We start from the raw sequence: 20214 nt of genomic DNA, 5'->3' as shown, positions 1-20214 counted from the left end.
GACAGAAAGCCAAAGTCAAGAGGCCTCTCAGGCCATTCGCTTCTCAAGTAGTTTAAAACAACAAAATGATTTAAAAAAAATCTACGTATTTTAAATACAAGTCAGCAGCCAGCACTTAGGGCTCTGACTTAACACATTTTGGAGACTGTCAAGGTCATTGAAAATTGGTTCTCACAGGATTGTCTCTCACCTAGTTCCTTGTTGCTTCAGCTTCTGTAAAATTCACTCTCTACAGGGAAGAGCTTACTACTTTTTTTTTTTTTTAAGCTAATTGTTATTGTTCCCCCTTTAAGAAAAGCAAGTCTTCAAAGCTTTTCATTGTAGACTAAACTCCCAGTTCTTTTCTTGGTTGATGAAGCAGTAAGGGAATCTAGCCTCTATTATCATCCCAAGTTTATTTCTTGTTATTCAAATGTGCTAGATTAGATCCCGATTTGGGGCTTGTGAACTATCATCCTACTTTCTGCTAGCCATGTAGGGCTGCTATCCAAATCACTGCCTGAATCTTTCCTCCCACAAGGGCACCACCCCCAAGCAGTGGCCCAGTTGTAACCACCACCATCAGATGATGATAATCTGCGAGTTAACGCCTACAGATATCCACCCCCCCCACCCCGCCCCAGCTCTCAACAACCTAGTCTATTTGTCTTCATAGTGTTCAATAGACAACCTGGAATTATGCCTCAAACGTGTAAGGAAAGCAGCCAAAGGCTGTTGAAGAGAACGAAGATATGACTGTACTCTTTCTTGTCTCTTTCCCCTAAAGAGGATAAAACAAATAAGGAGCATCTACTTCAAAATGTCTTTCTCATCTCTCGGCCAGTTTGAGGACCGTATGTCCTTGAGGAGACCATGCAACATGACTGCACTGATCCCTCCGATTTAAACAAGGAATCACACAGCTTGTCACCCAAGGCTAGGCTTCTTGGTGGTCAAAGCCTTATTTTCCAATTTCAATGGCCGGTGGGGTTGGGAAGTGCACTGCCCTTTAGAATGACTCCAGAGGTTCCGATTGGGCCCAAGGCTTTCCCAGTGGTTTTCCCTGGTGATGTTGGGAACCGGGCAGACCCATTCTGAAGGATGGGCTGTGCCTGGACCCCTGATGTCGTGGGCTGCCACTGGCTGTGGGAAACCAGCCCCAGGAAGGTCTAAGGGTGGCGGATGGGATGACAGCATCCTGGGCTCGGGCGCTTGCCAGAGGAAAGGGTTAAGCCGTTCCCAAGGCAACGCACCAGGAAGCGCGCAAGACGTCAGCCGAGAGTTCGTAGGTCAGCTCGAGGTTTAAAGCTCCCACGGGCCAAGGGCCGCCTGGCCAATGGAGAGGGCGCCTCCGTGTCACGTGACGGGCGACCCGCAGCTTTGCCCTCCAGAGCACGTGGGAAGATATTTCCCCCCACCCCTTGTTCCTTTTGCGCGGGCTCGGCCACGGGGTCGTTCTCGCGAGAGGTGCGACGGCTCTCGCGAGATTGAGTGGGCGGCGTGGGGAGGCGGCGGCGGTGGCGTCGCGGGCTGGGGCGGGCAAGGGGGAGCGCCGCTGCGCTGCGGCTCGCGCCACCGGGCGTTGCGGGCCGTGACGAGAGGCTGACATGCCCGGGAGCTGAGAGGCTGCGTCGCCGGGTGAGCGGGGCAGGGACCGGGGAGCCAGAGGGCCGGGTCCAGACTGCGGCCGGGCGCCGTGGCCTCGCTGCGTGGGGCGCGGGCAGGAGGACGGTGCACTTTGTCCTCCGCAGCAGCATCCTTCCCTGTCAGCGTCCGAGCCCGGGTCCCTGGCGCTGCCCTAACCCCAGATGCCGCTGTTTGCATCGCTGTCACGTCGCCTCCAGGCTGGCCAAGCATCCGAATTGCGCTATCAAATAGAAAATGGGCTGGCCAGACCACAGTGTCGGTACAGTCTAAACCCCTGGTATGGCTTGGTGACAGCCCTTTAGCTCTGCTTACGGTCTTTAAAAAGAAAAGAAAAAAAACCCTATTAGTTGGAGGTGGCTTAGCTTTAGGCATTAAGGCATTTCGCGGTGAGCAATACTGCTGAGACACATCGCTAATGGCCTTGGCGCATACTGGAGTTAATATTCGCAGTTCTTTATAGCCTTGTGATTATTCATTTGCTTCTAAATCGCTTGTTTTCCTTTGCATCTTTCTCACCTTGTTAGCAGTGTTATTTATATTGGTACTCAATTTTTTTATGTATGAAAATATTTAAAAATAAGGGTATCAGGAAAGATGGAGTATTTATTCATGCAAAGGTGATATTGTTTTAATGTCTTCGCTTTTGCTTGGTGTGTGTGTGTGTTGGTGTGTGTGTTGGTAAAAGGCAGCCCAGTGCCTGGTATGATTGATGTCATTTTAAATAGTGCCACCTAATCTTTCAAACTATAGAAGCATTTTTTTTTTCAAGGAATAACCTGGTTATTCATACTTGATTGTGTTTTCCAGGCAGGACTGTGAATCATGGGTTGGCAGTAAATTAAGCAATTAGTTGTGTAGTTAGCAACTGACTTATGAGGGATAAAGGGATGTGAGGGAATTGGGGAAGACATGGGTTTATAAGCTGAGCTGTGGCTAATGTAGATAGCTACAGAACTGCTCAACTGATCTGCCTGGAAAGGAATTGGCAGTATATACTCTGTGCCCAGTGATGTTTCTCAGTTGTTGAAGATACTGAAGTTGGAGGCCTAGAACTGTAGTGAGAGATTTGCTAGCCTTCTCAAGCCTCTGAATTCCAGGGCTTCGTCTAGGAAACAGAAGAAAATCCTCTGGGAGAAAGGATGGTACATTTTATTTTAACTCCAAAGACTTAGTGTCTGGGAAAGGAACTCAGCCAATTCCGATCATAATGCAGCAGGTTGTGTAAAGGGAAATTTCCAGTTATAAATAGGGGAATTCTAGTTCGCACAGGAAGATATGAAAGACTTAGGTGAATGGGCAAAGGAGATAGCAAAAGTTAAAGTGAGAAAGAAAGACTTTGTTGCTAGTCTTTCTAACTTGTGGCAAGGGTTTCAGACTTTTAGAGCAATGGTTGCTTTGTCTTGTGTTTGGAAAGCAAATTGAAGTAACTTTGGATGGAGCAATTACTTAGGTAAAGTGTTGTTTTTTGTATTTTTTTTTTCACTTTTTCTTTTTGTGAAGTGGCCCCAATAGTTAATAAATAAATAAATAAAATAAAAATTAACCACTCAGAGAGAATGAGTGTTGAGCCAGGTTAGAGAACTCTTGAGTTTAGCTTGTGTGGAAGTTGGGCATACCCTCGAATTCTGGCACAGGGAAAACATGCTTTACCATCTTAAAAGCAAATCCATATATTTTCATTTTTTTCTGTTCATGCTTACAGAAAGAAATTAGTTGAACATGACCTCCTGGAGATAAGCATTTAGAATGTATGGGTTATTGACTAGACTTGACAGAAGGAGGAAGCATACAGATTTTGGATTAGCCTCTGCTTACTTGGAGCTTTTTCTTTGACCCTCCTTAATGGTTTGAGGATTATTTGGCTGCCAGAATCAAAAAGCCATTAGAATTAGCTTACTTGAAAAAGGCATTTGTCATATTGTTAGAGCACTGATGCTGAGGTCCAGTTTGTGATTCTAGCTCAGTGGCCTGGAGACCGGAAAGTCTTGAGGTTGAAAGGCACCAAGTTTTCTCTTCGTTCTTTACTACTAGTTGCATGCTCTATTCAGTTGTCAAACACTGGCCTTCTCCTGAGACCTCGTGGGCTTTTTCTTTGGTTTGCAAGAGTGTTCACATCAGACCCACCTTGACTTTGCATCATGATTTCTAACAGAGCTCTTCCACTCTCAGTTCTTAATGTCTGTGTATCGAGAGAATGTCGTGGTCAGCTTTCCACTTCTTGTCAGGTTGGTTGTAGCGTGGATTAGGAAGATGGGACTAGGAGATGGAGGGTGGGGAGCCTTTCAGACTGCTTCAGCAAGGTCTTTAACATGGGGATTTCTGGAGTTGGGAGGAGATGATGGATACCTATGGTGTACTGTAGTATCTTGGAGTTTGAGTTCTTGCCCCAAGCCCAGCATTTCCCTGGGTCTCAGCTATGTAGAGTTGTAAACTGCATTCAGTGGTCCCTTTCCAGGACAGGTTATCTTGGGTTTGTTAGGTTGTACAGGCTGCTTAAAACAGTTTATATAATGGGCATAATGCTACCGTGAGAATTCTAGATGCACATGTGTAAACTGTTGTTTCCAGCTGGCAGATGGCAGTTATGGTGCAGAAGTATGTTGTGTACTGTCTTGTTGCTGACTGTGGACTGGGCGTCTGGAGTGTTCAGAGAAGAAATTGGCATTTTTCTTTTCAGTCTAGTGCTGTGCTGACCATACAATGGTTTAAGAACTATTTCTTAAAAATTTCTACCACCTGTGTTTTAGATTGCCACGTAATTGTGGTTCCCCATTGCTCTCTTCTTCTTTTTACCTGCCTTGAACCATTGATGGTAGATTATTCCTTTAGATTTTGGTTAATCTCATATTCTCTTCTACTGTCTTGGCTCAGCTTTAAATTCTGGATATGTGAATGATCCTGAGAGTAACGTTTCCAGGTTTAACAAGTCTGTTCATTAGTTCATCTTTGGATACTACCATATTGATGGAAAGCACCATCTTCCAGTCATTGAGTAATTGGTGAAGGCTCTGCTTTTCTTTTTTTTTTTTTAAAGATTTTATTTTTATTTATATGAGTACACTGTAGCCATCTTCACACAAACACCAGAAGAGTGCATCGAACCCCATTACAGATGGTTATGAGCCACCATGTGGTTGCTGGGAATTGAACTCAGTACCTCTGGAAGAGCAGTCGGTGCTCTTAACTGCTGAGCCATCTCTCCAGCCCCTCCTCTGCTTTTCTTAGGTTCAAACCTTAACTTCATATTTCACACTTTTCCTTTTTTAATTGCTCCTTATATATCCTATTAGTGAATGCCCTATGTGCAGGCTTGTATGGGCTCTCCTGTGAGCCAAGCAGCACGCCTTGTGTGTCAGATTCACTCACTGAGTTTTGCTCCTCAAAGCCAGGGGCAGAGGCTTTCTGTATCTGCAGTGTTTTTCATTAATGTTCGTTAAGTCAGGGAGTTGCAGGTGTTCCATGATTCGAAAAATCTACCAGGATTTTGTTTAGAAACAATCTTGTAGAGGATAATGCATAATATTAAGAACATAACTGTGTGGTCTTGACAGCATGATCACACTGATAATAACTCTTTTTTGTTTGTTTGGTTTATCGAGACAGGGTTTCTCTATGTAAACCCTGGCTGTCCTGGAACTCACTCTGTAGACCAGGCTGGCCTCGAACTCAGAAACCCACCTGCCTCTGTCTCCCAAGTGCTGGGATTAAAGGTGTGCGCCACCACCGCCTGGCTGACAATAACTCTTAAGGTTTAAGTTTGTGTATTTTCTTTTTGAAGTTGTATTTACAATCGCTTTAGAGGGAGTTACAGTTCATACTTAATATCTGTCAAAAGGCCCCGATACTTGAAACATCAGTGGCTGGCTGTGCTTAAAGAGAAGCCAGACCTGGAATGCAGTGGGAAGGCCAGTGACATTTTTCTGTTTAAGAAAACAAATATGGTTACCTTCAAACAGTTCTTGTCTAAGTGCCTGGCTTGTCATTCAGTGATGTCACCTGTTAGCACATGTCTCTCAATTTCATATGCTTGACACTTCCTTCATCTTCCGGTTTGTTCAGTTCAGTAAGTATGGTTTTGTTTTTGATAAGGCCTTTGAGGAGTGCAGAGAGATAAGTAAGGCCTGGCCTTGGGTCTAAGTGAACTCTTGATTGAAAGGCTTTCTGCTGGTGTATCTTAGCCACAGTTACTTAGATACTTAAGGACTGGCAGGTGAGTGTTGCTAGTCGTTAATGCAAGGCATAGATGTGTCCATTTAATTGTAATACAAGGCACCATAGTTGTAAGTGCTAAAGTTAGCTCTGCTCCGCCAGCTACTTGAGATGACTTCTGGAGAGTTGATTCTCACAGCTGGGTGGGTCTGCTGGCATCCAGAGGACAGATAGGTCCACCCCTTCAGCAAAGACTGATCTAGCCTAGCCGTTACGGTGGTAAGAATAAGATGTATCTTGTACATGCAGGAATGGGTTGACTTAGGAGTAAAATATAAAAAGCCAGAAACTATCAGAAAGCAAATGTCTTAGTCATTGTAGAAATGTTCTTTCTTCTTAATATAATTGGCTATTGTTTTGGAAGGCAGAGGATAGTTGTGGTATTTTTAGATTTAGTAAGTCAAGCAGCAGGTCTGTGCCTGAGGGAGGAACCAGCTTGTGAGTCCTGCCTTTCCATGCTATTGTCAAGCCGTGAGGTGAGGTGAGCCTTAGCCTTGTCTCTGCAGGAGAGGATGGCATCACTCGCATCCTCCCACTGCTCACTGTTTTTGTTAATTCTGTTGGTTTCTCTGGTGGTCACTGTAGGGTTTATAGCTTTAGCTCCGCACAGCCTGTTTTCACACAATACATTTCATACATGACATTGCATCTAATGGCTGACTTCTCACTGCTCACCCACCACATCCTTTGTTCTCTCTGTCGTGCTTTTCACTTCAGTGTTTAATCAATTGCTATTTTTATCGTTATTATTTTAAAAGCAACTACGAACTGAGGAAATAGTCTTATATCTCTGTTTTTAACATTTCATCCTTCATTATGACTTTGGTAGGTCCAGGTTCCATCTGGTATTGTTTTTATTTGTCTGAAGAATTTCTTTTCATAGTTAATTTCTTGTGATCAGCTGATGATGAATCCTCACAGCTCTTTGAGTAGTGAGAAGAATTTTATTTTGTCTTAATCTTTGATAGGTAATTTTTTTAACATGTGTGTCTGTTAACACTTTCCCCTCTTTCCATTGTTAGAGCTGATGTCATTGGCCTGCTTCGGGCTGCCTAGGTGTCAGGCCTGCTGGCCCCCTCACTCTCTTTCCTCATTGCTGGGAAAATGGTCTTTTGTTTCTAGCAATTTGGTTATGATTCACATGGGTGGTTTTTAATTTGTTAAAATATTTATTGGATTTTCTTGGATCTGCCATTATTTTCATCAAATTTGGTGCATTCTAGACCAATTCTATACTGCTTTGCCTTCCTGCTTTTGATTCTGTCCTCCATCCGACCTTTAGGAGACCATGTACCTACCTTTTTTTTTTATGATGCTTAATAGATTCTGATGCCGTGGAATTGCCTGTTTTTAAATTCCTGTGTTTTGCTGAGATATTTTCTATTATATTATCTACAATTTTACTTCAATATATAAAGTTAATGCATCTAGTATGTTTTTCATTTTAGAGATACTTCCCTTATTTTTAACGTTTTTATTAATATAGGAATTACACAATGTCACGACAGTTTTGTACATGAATATGATGTATTAATCATATTCACTCCATTAACTTATGTCCTCCCACTCCTGGTGACTCCCTTTCTCTTTCCAACTCGTCTCTTTCTACTTTGATGACTTTTTGGTGACCCAGTGAGTTTCAGTAGGGTTGCTTACATAATATAGGTGAGGCATTGTTTGCAGGACTGTAGCTCCTCACCAGTGACTACAACACTAAAGGAAATCTCTCACTGTCCCTCCCTCATCAACCATTTACTGCCTATCCGTTGTTGGTGAGGGGGAGGTCTTGTGGGGCCCTATTCCATCACTACTTTTAACTGCTTATAAATCCTCAGGGAGGGCTTGAGCCTTGTGAGTCCCTTCTTTGAAACAAATGTCGATGGTCTAAGTCAGTACAGCTTCTTTGAGTTCAAGAGTGCCATGCCAAGTCATGTAGGGAGTACAGCATCCTCTCTGTTGATGTTCTCTGAGTTAGAAGGATAATGTAGATCTCCTGAGCATTCAGTAGTCAGTTATTCTCATCATTGTCTGGTTGTTAGGCTGAGTTTATCACTGTCCATCATTGATCTGTGTAGCTAAACAGAGTATTTAGAAGATAATGTGGTGGGCACATCATTCTGTAAAACTATAGCTATAGCTTCCTCACTAGAGCCTGTGACCCACCAGCTATTAGGGCCTTTGGTTTGCAGTACCAGATGTGAACTCCCTCTCGTTCCAGTTAGAAAGCCATTGGTTATTCCCATAATTTGCCTTTATTGCATCAGTGGGCAGATCTTGCCTGGCAGGTTAGTAATGTAGTACAGATGAGTAAGCCTGTTGATGAAAATTCACCCCCAACAACCTACATAGCACCTTCCAGCACTATTAGAGCTAACCAGCAGGGAGGAAACTTCTATTTCAGTTCCATGCGGTATCTTCAGTAATATGGCCTACCAGCAACCACCAGCAGAGGCAGTTACCTGTATTGTTTTGTTGGCTGTAGAAACTCCTTGACTAACAACTCATAAGGAGGTATCCCACCCTGGCATTGAATTGTTCACTTAATAACCTGTGCAGGCTGCCTCTTCATACTCAGTTTTATCAAGCATGTATATGGCATTTTTCATAATCTTTGGTTTTGTTTAACCCTTCACCTCATCCTCTTTCCCATCTCCCCACCCACTCCTCTCAGCTTAATCTGCTCATCTGCAGGGTTCCCCTTCTTGCATTCCCAGAAGTTCTGCTTTAGTCTGCTGTCTTGTGTTTCTTCTTTTATCGTGATCATGTTTTCTTCCTTCTTGACTGTATGGAGCACAGTGTATTAATTGATTCTCTAGAGGAACATAATCTATTGAATGTGTTTATGTATATTAAAGGGAGATTTATTAGTGTGGCGTACAGGATGTGGACTGGCTGTCCAAAAGTGGCCACTCCTAAAGAAAAATCCCAAAGTCTAGTAGTTGTTCAGACCTTGATGTTTACTGTCTGGCTAGTCTTCAGTCCACGCTGGAATCCTGCAGAAGTAGGCGCTAATATCAATTCTAGGTGTGCAGTTGTTGCCCATTTTTCTCTCCCTGTTAGATTTCTCTCCTTTGCATATTGTCTGCCCACCCTTGAGTTTTTCCTTATTGCTTCCTTGAAGTGTATTTTTCCAGAGAGCTGGCTGCAGTTGGAATGCACAGTTAGATTATTTGTACTCTGTAGGGTTGTTTCAAGGTCCATGTTTAGGTTTTGTTAGTGGTGACGCTTGGATTTCCTAATGTGGACAGCTTCTGTGGAGGCTGCATGTTGTCTGATGGGCTACAGGAGTTTTGCTTTTCCCTACTCAGTTGGGGAGAGTATGAAGTATTCCAAACCCTGTTTGGTCCTAAGTGTGGCTTGGTATACTGCTCTTGGATCCCTTCTCAACCTCAGATGCTCAGTGTGTATTTAGCTAACAGTTCCAGGAAACCGTTCTTCAGACCTCTGCAGCACTTGCTGCCATTGCGTTCTTCCTTTAATACGCTGTTCTATAACATGAGCCAGCATTGTCTCCAAGACTCACTGTGTTGTGACCTGGAAGTAGCTGGCAGGCAGTGTTTCCTTTCTGAGGGATCAGCTACACCCTGCCTTGCTGCTGTCTGATGTTTAAAAAACCAATGTTTTATGTGTATGTTGTACTGATTTATTGTAGTTCAATGGAAAGTTAAATTTAACACTTGGCCATTTGGTACGTGTTGAAATATATTTAGAACATTTATTACATATCTCAAACATAGTAGAACCTGCTAATAAACTTAAAAAGACATTAAATGTAGGCATACCTATTTGAACATTTAAGTATACTTTGCACTTTAAATAAGATTACTTTTTTTTGAGAGTCTTGCCTAGACCAGTCTTGACCTCTTAGTCCAGCTTCAACCCTGAACCTAACATTACAAATGTATGCAATCATAAGATTGCTTTTTATTTAGCAAGCAGTTGAGTCCTACCATTTTCAAATACAAATTTAATCTCCTGAGTCACAAAAGAGATGTGTACAAACAGTGGCCCGGAAGAGTAACGGATAAACCACTGGAGAGCATAGAGGACATGGTGAGTGATAGGAAAGATGAGGGATGAGGTAAGCTTTCCTCAGAGGTCCTGGAAGATGCATGAAAAGTGAGTGGACTTTTAGAGCATAATAGATGAGGGATTTGTAACTGATTAGCTGAGATCACCAGTAAGGATTGAGGGAAAATCATGCTTGACTATAGAGTTGATTTGCTGGTTTATAATGAGATAACAATGGAGAGTGTTTAAAGAAGCTCTACCCAGGTTTTAAGCATACTTTTTGGTTTTTCGAGACAGGGTTTCTCTGTATAGCCCTGGCTATCCTGGAACTCACTTTGTAGACCAGGCTGGCCTTGAACTCAGAAATCCACCTGTCTCTGCCTCCCAAGTGCTGGGATTAAAGGCGTGCACCACCACTGCCTGGCTAAGCATACTTTTTAATTCACATTTGTCTATTTAGGACACAGGGTTTTTCTGTGTGGTTCTAGCTGTCCTAGAACTCCCTCTAGGGATCAGGGTGGCCTTGAACTCAGAGATCCACCTGCCTCTCTGTCTTCCAGTGCAGGGATTAAAGGTTGTGCAACCACACCTGGCTTTAAACATAGTTATTTTCATTAAACTATACTTGGCTTAGTCTGTTTTGTGTTGCTCTAACAAAATACTTGAGGTGAGTTGTTTTCTAGAGAGAATAGATTTATTTAGCTCACAAATTTAGAGAATGAAAGTCCCATTTTTGAGCAGTTCCACCTTTGAGCCCCTGGTCAGGGCTTTCTGGGTAACTCACTACATAGTAGATAGTATCATGGCCTGTGTGTGTGCGAGGGGAAGAGATTGAGTGGTGGGACTGGAAGCCAGAGAGCTGGAAGGAGCTTTTTTATAGCAGCCCTTGGAGTGCTTGCTGTGGTCCAGTGGGAGCAAGAACTGCCGTGGAGCAGCACTAATTCATTTGTGATGCAGTGCCTCCGGGGCCTAGAGGTCCCCAGAGTCCCAGCTCTACCATTCCACCACCTCTACCATACTGGTGACCAGCTCTCTAGGATGTGAGCCTCTGGGGAACAGCCCGCATCCAAACCATAGCAAAGATCCTTCCATGTTTAGTTAGAACGTTTAGATAAGAGGAATTAAAACTAAAGCATGGGATTGAACTGAAACTCTAAACTAGGAACTTAATTGTGTAGTTCAAACCACAGGTAAAGTATCTTTGGAAAACTAAGTAGAAAAAAACCAATGGGGACAAGGAATTAAAAACAAAAGTGTTAAGCTGGGTGTGGTGGCGCACGCCTTTAATCCCAGCACTCGGGAGGCAGAGGCAGGCGGATTTCTGAGTTCGAGGCCAGCCTGGTCTACAAAGTGAGTTCCAGGACAGCCAGGGCTATACAGAGAAACCTTGTCTCGAAAAACCAAAAAAAAAAACAAAAAAAAAAAACAAAAAAACAAAAAGTGTTAAAGCTGGACGGAGGCTTGAAGTGCTAGAATGGGGGTCCCCATAGGGGGGAATAAGGGGAGGACTGTGGAGGGGGGCCAGTGAGCGGGATGTAAAGTGAATGAATAAAATAAATAAACAAAGAATAGAATTGATGAAATTGGATCTTGTGTTTGGCGTTAGAAACAATCTGATTTTCAAGTTGTTATTTGAGAGATAGTGCAAAGGGGTGAGTCATGGGGTACAGTTACTGTTAGAAGGTGTTTTACACCTGAGTCCTGATTATAAAAAAGGTCAAGTTACAGGTGCTATTGACTTGAATGGTTCTTAAGCTAGAGATGAGGTAGGAAGGCGTAGGAAGTTGTGTTTGTTTTTCATTTGTAATCGTTAAGGAATTCATTTGCTTCTAGACAATTACAAGATAAGTTTGTCCCCATAACCTGTTCCCCCCCCAAAAAAAAAAAAAGCCAGAGGCCCACCTGGGGTGGGTGGGCAGAAAATATCCAGAGGCATGCAGGCTACTAAGCCATGTGGCAGGGGTGGGCTGAAGACACCAAGAGACCCACTGGCTGCATGGCTTGTCCTCGGCCAGAGCCACTACAGGTGTGTTGGACTGGGGGGAAAGACAGAGAGGTGGAACTGGAGACTCAGGAGGAGAGGAATAACCTGATGTGAGGAGCCTGCCCCACCTCCTGAGGCAGGCCATGGGGAAGTCCCAGCTTCATGAAGCAGTAGGGGTCTGTGTCAGTGTATGTGACCCATTAAAAGCAAAGGCCATGTGGATGATCTTAGTCTGGGCTGTTTCTTGGGACAATGTTGTAGTTCAAGGGCTGTGCAGAGCTGGCCCTACCTCTCACTGGCTGCAACACTCTGGAAAGCTGACCATGCCCCTCAGTGGCTACAGTACTTGGGAGAGTGGCTGGGCACTTTGCTTAGGCAGCACAGTAGAGCTGACTCTGGTGTTGGCAGCATGGGTGAGCTGGCTAGAGGATATGAGCACAGGAGAGCTGGCTCCACCCCTCATCTGCTGCATGGTGATGTGGGATGGGGGCAGTGCCCTTCTCTACTTTGCTCTTGCCAACTGCAGCAGACTGGAGAGCTGACCCCAGGCTCATAAGAGCTGAAGAACAGGTCCTGCCCCTCATTAGCTGCAGCACTCTGCACCTTTCCTGAACAGCACATTTAGAAGCTGGCCCAGCCCCTTGTCTGTGGCATTGGGTGAGCTAGCCTGGGCAGTGCTGGAAAGCTTAGCGTGGTAGTGTGGGTTGGGGAAAGCTGGTGGGCTGACCAACTCAGCTGCTACCCAGGCCCAGATCCAGGGCTTTGATCAAAGTTGACTCACTCCAACATCTACCTCAACTAGGATCTGCTGAATGGCATGAAGGTGCTGCTTCCACAAATCCAAAGTTGCAGGATATCCATGACACAGGACAGTGGGATATCTGAGAGAAGTCCTGGTGGTGATACAGTATAGCAGAAGCCAGAAGCCTCAGACCAGACCAATTGCAATGAACATTTGCAAGTAAAGATGTGTAGACAAAAGGGTGTACTGTGAGACACACTGACACCAGCTTCCAACGAAATTTTTGTTTGTTTTTGTTGTTTTGAAGATTTATTTATTTTTATGGATGCTCTTTCTGCATGTGTACCTGTGTGCCTTGCCACAAGAGGGCATCAGATCCCATTATAGATGGTAATGAGCCATCAATCATATGATAGCCAGGGAATTGAACTCAGGGCCTATGGAAGAGCAGCCAGTGCTCTTAACCACTGAGCCATCTCTTCAGCCCCATTTTTTATACTCTTTTGTGGGGGAAGGTTGTGAGGACTGAGGGCAGATATGAAGTGACAGGGAGATGAGTGAGATTGGGTGCATGATGTGAAATTCATGAAGAATCTATGAAAAAATTAAAAAACCCCACTACCTGTACCTATTTATAGTGTGTATATATGTATATGTATGTATCTATGTACAATATATATTTTTTACATACTTATATTTTATATTTATACATACTTAAAGATTTTACACTGAATGGGATAATGGATACATCCTGGAACTGGCATTATTTTGATAATTTATCATCTTCCCATAAATCGGATAGGTGAAATTTTGTAACATAAAAATAATCCTCATTATCGGTTTCCAGCACTGTCTTCAAGATGTTTCCTATGCTTGTGCAAATATTCATATATAATGATGTCAGTCTGCTAATCTGAAGTCATTTGTAGCATTTTGCAAACCTGCTTCTTCACTTCATGTGTACTATCAAACTCATCATTTCCCGCTGCTGGGTAATATATAATATGTGAATTTATTTGGATCAATGAGAAATTAGATTATTTTTAGGTTTTGTTTCTGGTTCAGTGACTAGCCTTCCACTGTGCTATATTTGGCACTGTATTTTGCAAAAGCATGTGTGAAGGGAGGTTTCAGGGTTGTGAAGGGATGCGAAGTTGCAGGATCGGAGGTGTGCATATTTGTTCAGTGCCCTGTAGCTCTGGTCTTTGTTTTTTATAGTTGTTTCTCTGATTGTTTTCATGTCTCTTTATAAATTTTGTGATTTTTTTTTAAATTCTAGATATGTATGTATGGTTAACAAATGTGTTAAACTTGTTTTTCCCGATGAATATTGCTTTTGTACTGTTCCTCAGGAAATTTACTTTATTGGTGGTGTTTTATTTTCTGGGTTTTGCCTGAGCTCTAGCCATTCCACTTCCAGTTGTTGCTCTTCTGCGTGGCTTGTCTCTGATGACACAAGCAGGCCTTCGGTGTGGCACTTGCGATGGCAGTAGTTTAAGGGAAGATGCATGTTTGCTCGTGTGCAACTGTAACTTAGGAGTCTTCCTAGATCTACAGCTTGAGGGAATCAGCCCTCGCTATTTCTCTTTGTCCTCTACATGCTTTTGGATTTGCAAAGGCTTTTTTCTCTTTTTAAGAAGAGTGCCATGTTATTCCAAACTGGTTCTCTCTTACATTGCACAGATAGTCTTTTGGTAGGTGTTTGGCTTAAATTAAATACAAAGTGACATGGCCCCATGTTCCTCACCGTGATGATAATTGACTAAATACCCGAAACTCTAAGCAAGCCCTCAGTCAAATGCTTTCTTTTACAATAGCTGCCTTGGTCATGGTGTCTCTTCACAGCAGTAGGGCAGTGACTGAGATGATGGGCTCATACCTCTGTAGTAAGAGTATGAAAATAGAATATAAAATTAGAACCTTAGTAAAATTTAGCCTTTTTAAATTCTGGGGCGGGGACTAGGATGAAGTTGTGCTGAAGACACTGTCTTGGATCCCTCAAATAGGCATGCCTTGAAGTTTGGTTAACTGAAGATAATTGAAATTTATGTGAGATTTTCTTAAATATTTATTGCTATAATTTTCTGTATTTTGTTACTTAGAATTCAGTTTTCTACTTCCAGGCCTTTACTATAATCAGATATTTCCCTCCAAGGCTTGGGTCCAACAAGACCGCTGTCTTCTCACCATCCTCACTGTGTGTGGTACAGGCAGACCTTAGTGAACAGATAGTTTTCTACACTGAGATAGAACAGTTGGCTGGCTGTGTAGTGTTTGAGTCCATTGAAGTCCCCAAAAATTTTTATGAAAGCATCATGTAGAAGTGAGTATTGAGGAGTTCTGTGTGTAAGGTATATAGCTCTACAGCTCGTTTTCTGAGTTCTAGTCACTGGTATACTCCGAAACTTCCAGATAACAATTGTGTTTGTGTTCATCTGTCATTTTATAATATATGTACAAATTTTACATTCTTATTTATATAGTTCTAAAGCCTTTTGTTGAAGGGGTAATAGTACCTGCCCCATTTAGTGTTGCTTCGGGGATAGATGAGTGACTCGGGCTATGAAAATGGCTTCCTTCTGTGACAGTATCCAAGTTTATAAACGTTTTCCCAGTGATATTTGTTAAGATTCTGCAGCTAAGGTGGCAGTGCAATTGAATGTAATAGCAAACTATAGTTGTGATTCTAAAAATATTTCATAATACTTTTGTATTTCATTAAGGTGCTCAGATTCACCTTTCATCCCCTCCCCCATGTCCATATCCATGGGTGCCAAAGAGGCTTTTAGGTCTTAGTGTTTGTGTTCAGGGTTTTCTTTAAATGCCTACATTTGAAGAGATGATGGAGCATAAAATGCGTGCTTGAATCACACAGATGAGTAAGTTGTTTTCTTTACTATTCTCCTTTAGGTGTTGTGTGGATTTACTCTTCAACAATATTGTACACTGCAGTACTACAGTTATGGCGGCTTTCCAGCCTCTCAGGAATCGTCACCTAAGGAGTAAAGCGTCTGTCCGAAAAGTAAGTCCTTGTCTCAGGTTAAACATGTGGGTTTGGTTCTTTTAGAGTTTTTAAATGAATCTTAGTATTTATGTAAATTATAACATTAAAATACTCTGAAGACGAACGTGTATGAAAGTAGTGATGTCAATCATTACAGTACAGTACCTCTGCCCCATTTCTTCTTCACACATCTTTTTTACCTTTTTTATAAAAAAGTAAACTGTCCCAGGCAGTGGTGGCGCAAGACTTTAATCCCAGCACTCGGGAGGCAGAGGCAGGTAGATTTCTGAATTCGAGGCCAGCCTGGTCTATGGAATGAGTTCCAGGACAGCCAGGGCTACACAGAGAAACCCTGTCTCGAAAAACCAAAAAAAAAAAGGTCAACTGTCTTACATACTGTTAGAACTACCGTAAAGGTGTATAAGAAGTATTGAACACTCATGTATTCAGTATCAGTGCATTTGAATGCTTATGACTTGTCATACTACACTAGATGGTGAGCCAATGAAAATTTACTTTTCTTGTGTTTGTTGTACCGTGGATTAAACTCAGGGCCTTGTACATGCTACATAAACTGCTCTACCACTGAGCTGTGTTCCTAGTTCCCACTTTACATCCTCTTCCTTCTTGACTTCTTTTGATAGAAAGTACATTAACTAGGCTGGCTTTGAAGTAGCTCTTTATCTCAGAAAAGACTTGAGCTTGCCATTGCTTCTGCCTAATCCTCTCAAATAACCAGGACTAAAAACCTGGACTGACAGCCTTGGTCATTCTTCCTTCATGAAGATCTTCCTTTGCCCGCAAAGACCATCTTTGAGTTTCATGAAGTTGTTTTCTTTGCTTTTTTTATTCTTTTCTCTTTTGACAGCATTTATAAAGGGAGAAGATAGTACACCTAAGGATGGGTAAAGGCCTTTTAATTGCCAGTTTATGACTTGTCACTTCTTGTGCTGGCAAGTACATAGTTACCCTCCCCCACTTCTTAGTCATTTGTATTCCTCTGGACTCACAGGCTTTTACAATTCTGTATTTATTTGTAGCGATTTCTGCCTATAAATACCATTTGTTTTAGAGTGTCATGAATTTATTCATATTGGTAGTTGAAGTTCATGATTTATTTGTGTGTGTATATTTACAAATTAATGTGAAAACCTCTATTCATTAATGAAAACAAAACTATAAATACTAATGTTTTAAAGTCTACCAAAGTTGGGAAAAAACTCAGAACAATGCACAACTCATACATTTTTTTACCTTCTGTTAACATCTTTTTACAACCATTCTCTTCTCTCTTTACACCTCCATTTCCCTTTATAATTGTGTGTGTGTGTTACTGTCATTACCACTTCTAAGAAAACCTTCATCTGTAACTTCATCTGACGTGTAATCTGATAAGTTCCCCCCAACTTGTCTCAAAATTTTTCTTGTAAACCTTTAACTTTTTCTTGTTCCTTTTTTGTTTTTGTTTTTCAAGACAGAGTTTCTCTGTATTGTCCTGGAACTCACTCTGTAGACCAGCTGGCCTGGAACTCAGAAATTCGCCTGCCTCTGCCTCCCAAGTGCTGGGATTAAAGGTGTGCACCACCATTCCCAGCTTTTTTCTTGTTTCTTATCTAGAGTCTCCTCAAGGTTTGTTACATACTGCATTGAATATTTTGGTTACCTCATTCTGGAACCAGTCCAGTGGTCTAGATCCTATTTTCATGACACTATATCTTTGGAAAAATCTGAGCTAGCTCTCCTGTAGAATATACCACATTGGTTTTCACTGTAGTTTGTCAGGAACATCTCAGAGGTTTCCTGGTCTTCATTGCTCTCACGTCAGGGCAAGAGGTAATATCGTCAGTGCTCTTGAGGAAGTGGTCAAGGTTGTAACCATCTGCTGTCTCCAATATAAATGCAAAATAACTTTGATTAAATGCTAAGTTAAGGAAGCTATGTGATGATAGTTTGAGAAATGTAAGTAGCATATCTCCCAATAGCTTTTAACTTCATAGATTTAGAATATACTAATAATTCTTTCCAAATCAGTATGTTTAGCCTTACAAAGAGGATGTTCTAATGGAATCAGCTTGCCCCTATTTGTCATCCAGCAATCATAGGCAAAGAACACTATGACTGAACTCAGGAGTTAGGATGCATTACCATTTCTGTTCTTTTTGGTGCCCTGCTTGTTCCAGATGTAGCCAATGGGGATTCCTGAATAATACAGTGACTTCTGTGTTCTTTTGAAATTGCTCAATTTAGTCTTTGAGCACTTCTCTGTATTCTGGCACAGTTTGATGGTATAGTTTCTTTTGTATGTTCTCTCTGTCCACGATCTGGAACCAGACATTTTTCTGAGGAGCTCTGGTTCTTTTAATTGCTGGTTTGTGTTTAGAAACCACAATCTGGATATGTGATCTGCTCATTGTTATTTGAGGGTTATTGATTCTAAGACCCTGCATTAGAAAAGGTAGTATTTTAAAAATATAGGCACATCTTGATAGGTGAGATTGAAATTTAACGTTACATACCTTTTTCTTGAATTCCTTAATATTATCTCTTAGATTACAGATTTGAGTTATATGAACTTTTTATGGTTAGCAGCTGTTTGTTGACTTGATATAAAATGTGAGGAGATAAAGTGAATGGAATATTATAGTTTTTGTGATACAGTTCAGTGAGCAGAGAAGATATACATATGAATATTGTAATTACAATATGTTATAATACAGATCAAGTGACCTTAATCTGCAAACAGTAAAGGAGAAATTTAGACTAAAGGGTGAGGACATCGTCTTCAGCCTTGGTGTGATAGGGTTCTATAGGGCAGGATTGTGGTATAAGGCAGTCCCACAGGTGAGGAAAGCAGGTCACATATGAGAAGAGGAATACTGGAGTTAGTGGGAAGTTAGTGTTATCTTTCTGTCCGACTGTAATATTCATTGTCTCCTGCATGCACTTGGCATTTTTGACAACTTTCTTTCCCAGACACGGAGTGTCTTACCTTATTTTTGTTATATAGCTGCTTTAAGACCACTAGGAAGTCTTATTTTTAGACTTTTATTTTTTCCTCTGTCTTTTAAGGGAAGAATAGTTGATGCTAATGTACCCTTTTCTAGCTACATCATTTCACTCAGTATACAAATTGTTTCTGTTCTGCTAGTGACTTGGAAATAATATATGCAGTTTGCTAATTTTAGTGTAAGGCAAAAATTTTAACCTGTTCTCTCTTGACCCCCTTTGTGTGTGGGGGTCACATCTGTATTATCCTACATATCAGATATTTGTATTATGATTCATAATAGTAGCAAAATTACAGTTATGAAGTAGCAATGAAATAATTTTATGGTTGAGGGTCACTACAGCATGAGGAGCTGTATTAAAGGGTCACAGCATTAGGAGGGTTGAGAAGCACTGGTGTAAGAGGTAAGTCTAAGTGAATCTGGAGTATAGGTCTGTATGGTTTTCCAGTAACTTGAATTTTCTTCTCAGCAGAATTGAGCTTAACAGATAATTTAAAAAATATTAATTGGTGAATGAGTAACTGTAAAACTTAAATATCTGCAAGTTTTCTTACTTGTCTTAGAGTTAAATTGTCTTGTTTATTTATTCCACAGAGCTTCAGTGAAGATGTGTTCCAGTCTGTAAAGGCTTTATTACAGAGTGAGAAGGAGCTATGCAGTGTATCAGGAGGAGAGTGTTTAAACCAGGATGAGCACCCCCAGTTAACTGAGGTTTGCCATATGCCTTTCTGAACCCTTTTGCAATTGTGCACAATATGTTTTCATGGTCTTCGTATAACTTCAGGGTCTGTTTTTAAAAGCTGTACATAATACTAGTGATTGGGAAGCAGTTGGGTTATTTTGAGGGTATGACTTGTAGGTTGACAGTGCCCTCAGACAGGCCTCATAGTGGAAAGTATTTGGGCAACACAAATTGAACCTGAATTTTTTTTTTTTTTATGATACCACCATGTTAGGTGGGTATGGGGTTGGGAATGAATCTGGGATTAATTGGGGAGGGCAAATATGCTCAAAATACATTGTATGAAATTCTTAAATAATGAATAACAATGTTATTTGAAAAGAAGTATCTTTTAAATAATAGCTAACATCATTGACCAACTGTTACATTAGCCTTTTTATAAGTGTACAGGTCTTACTGACCTCTCACTGGGCAGGTAGGGCTTATTCAGTGGCTACTACTTTAATGCTGTTTCTTTAATTCTGAAACAAAGTACATTTATTTCATGTAATCACTTTTTAAATCCTTAAAAAGGGATCAGAAATGGGTCAGAAATCTTTCCTATCCTTTCAAGTTTCCTCGATGAACACAAAAGAGAAAATACGATGACCTTGGGTCCTGGAGGTGCCAAGGGAGCCTGTTCCTTCAGGTGATATGGAAGGTCTCATAGAGCAGGCTAGAAGGACAGCATGAGGACAACTAGGGATCCGGGCTACAAAGCTGAGGGTGTGTGTGTGGTATATTTTACATATACATCTTGCTTGCTATTTCTCTGCAATAGCATTTTTCTTCATCTTTGTTTGAATTCGTTGTTATTAAAAGGAGTGATTTTTTTTTTTAAAAACAGCATCTGTAGTCCATCATCACATTCATATTACAAACTGGAATCTGGTATAGGGGGCTGAGAGT

The 20214-nt window shown here is 41.6% G+C and overlaps 1 protein-coding gene across 4 annotated transcripts in view; it reads left to right on the top strand.

The window, feature by feature from the left end:
• Positions 1–1510: 1510 nt before the first annotated feature.
• Akap11 (A-kinase anchoring protein 11) overlaps positions 1511–20214 on the top strand; it is a 43936-nt gene continuing 25232 nt past the window's right edge. For 3 of the 4 annotated variants that reach the window (XM_029468779.1, XM_029468778.1, XM_029468777.1), the window contains exons 1-3: positions 1685–1903; positions 15483–15594; positions 19179–19295. In XM_029468779.1, coding sequence (XP_029324639.1) covers positions 1788–1903; positions 15483–15594; positions 19179–19295 — 345 coding nt within the window. In that variant the 5' untranslated portion in view covers positions 1685–1787. Of the gene's footprint in view, positions 1618–1684; positions 1904–15482; positions 15595–19178; positions 19296–20214 lie in introns of those variants that run through there. The other variant, XM_021181527.2, reaches the window with a different exon arrangement.

Source organism: Mus caroli, chromosome 14 (genome assembly GCF_900094665.2).
Source record: "Mus caroli chromosome 14, CAROLI_EIJ_v1.1, whole genome shotgun sequence".
Classification (NCBI taxonomy): Eukaryota; Metazoa; Chordata; class Mammalia; order Rodentia; family Muridae; genus Mus; species Mus caroli.
The sequence above is the reverse complement of the archived record's forward strand: the minus strand, read 5'-3'. Positions and strand labels throughout refer to the sequence as shown.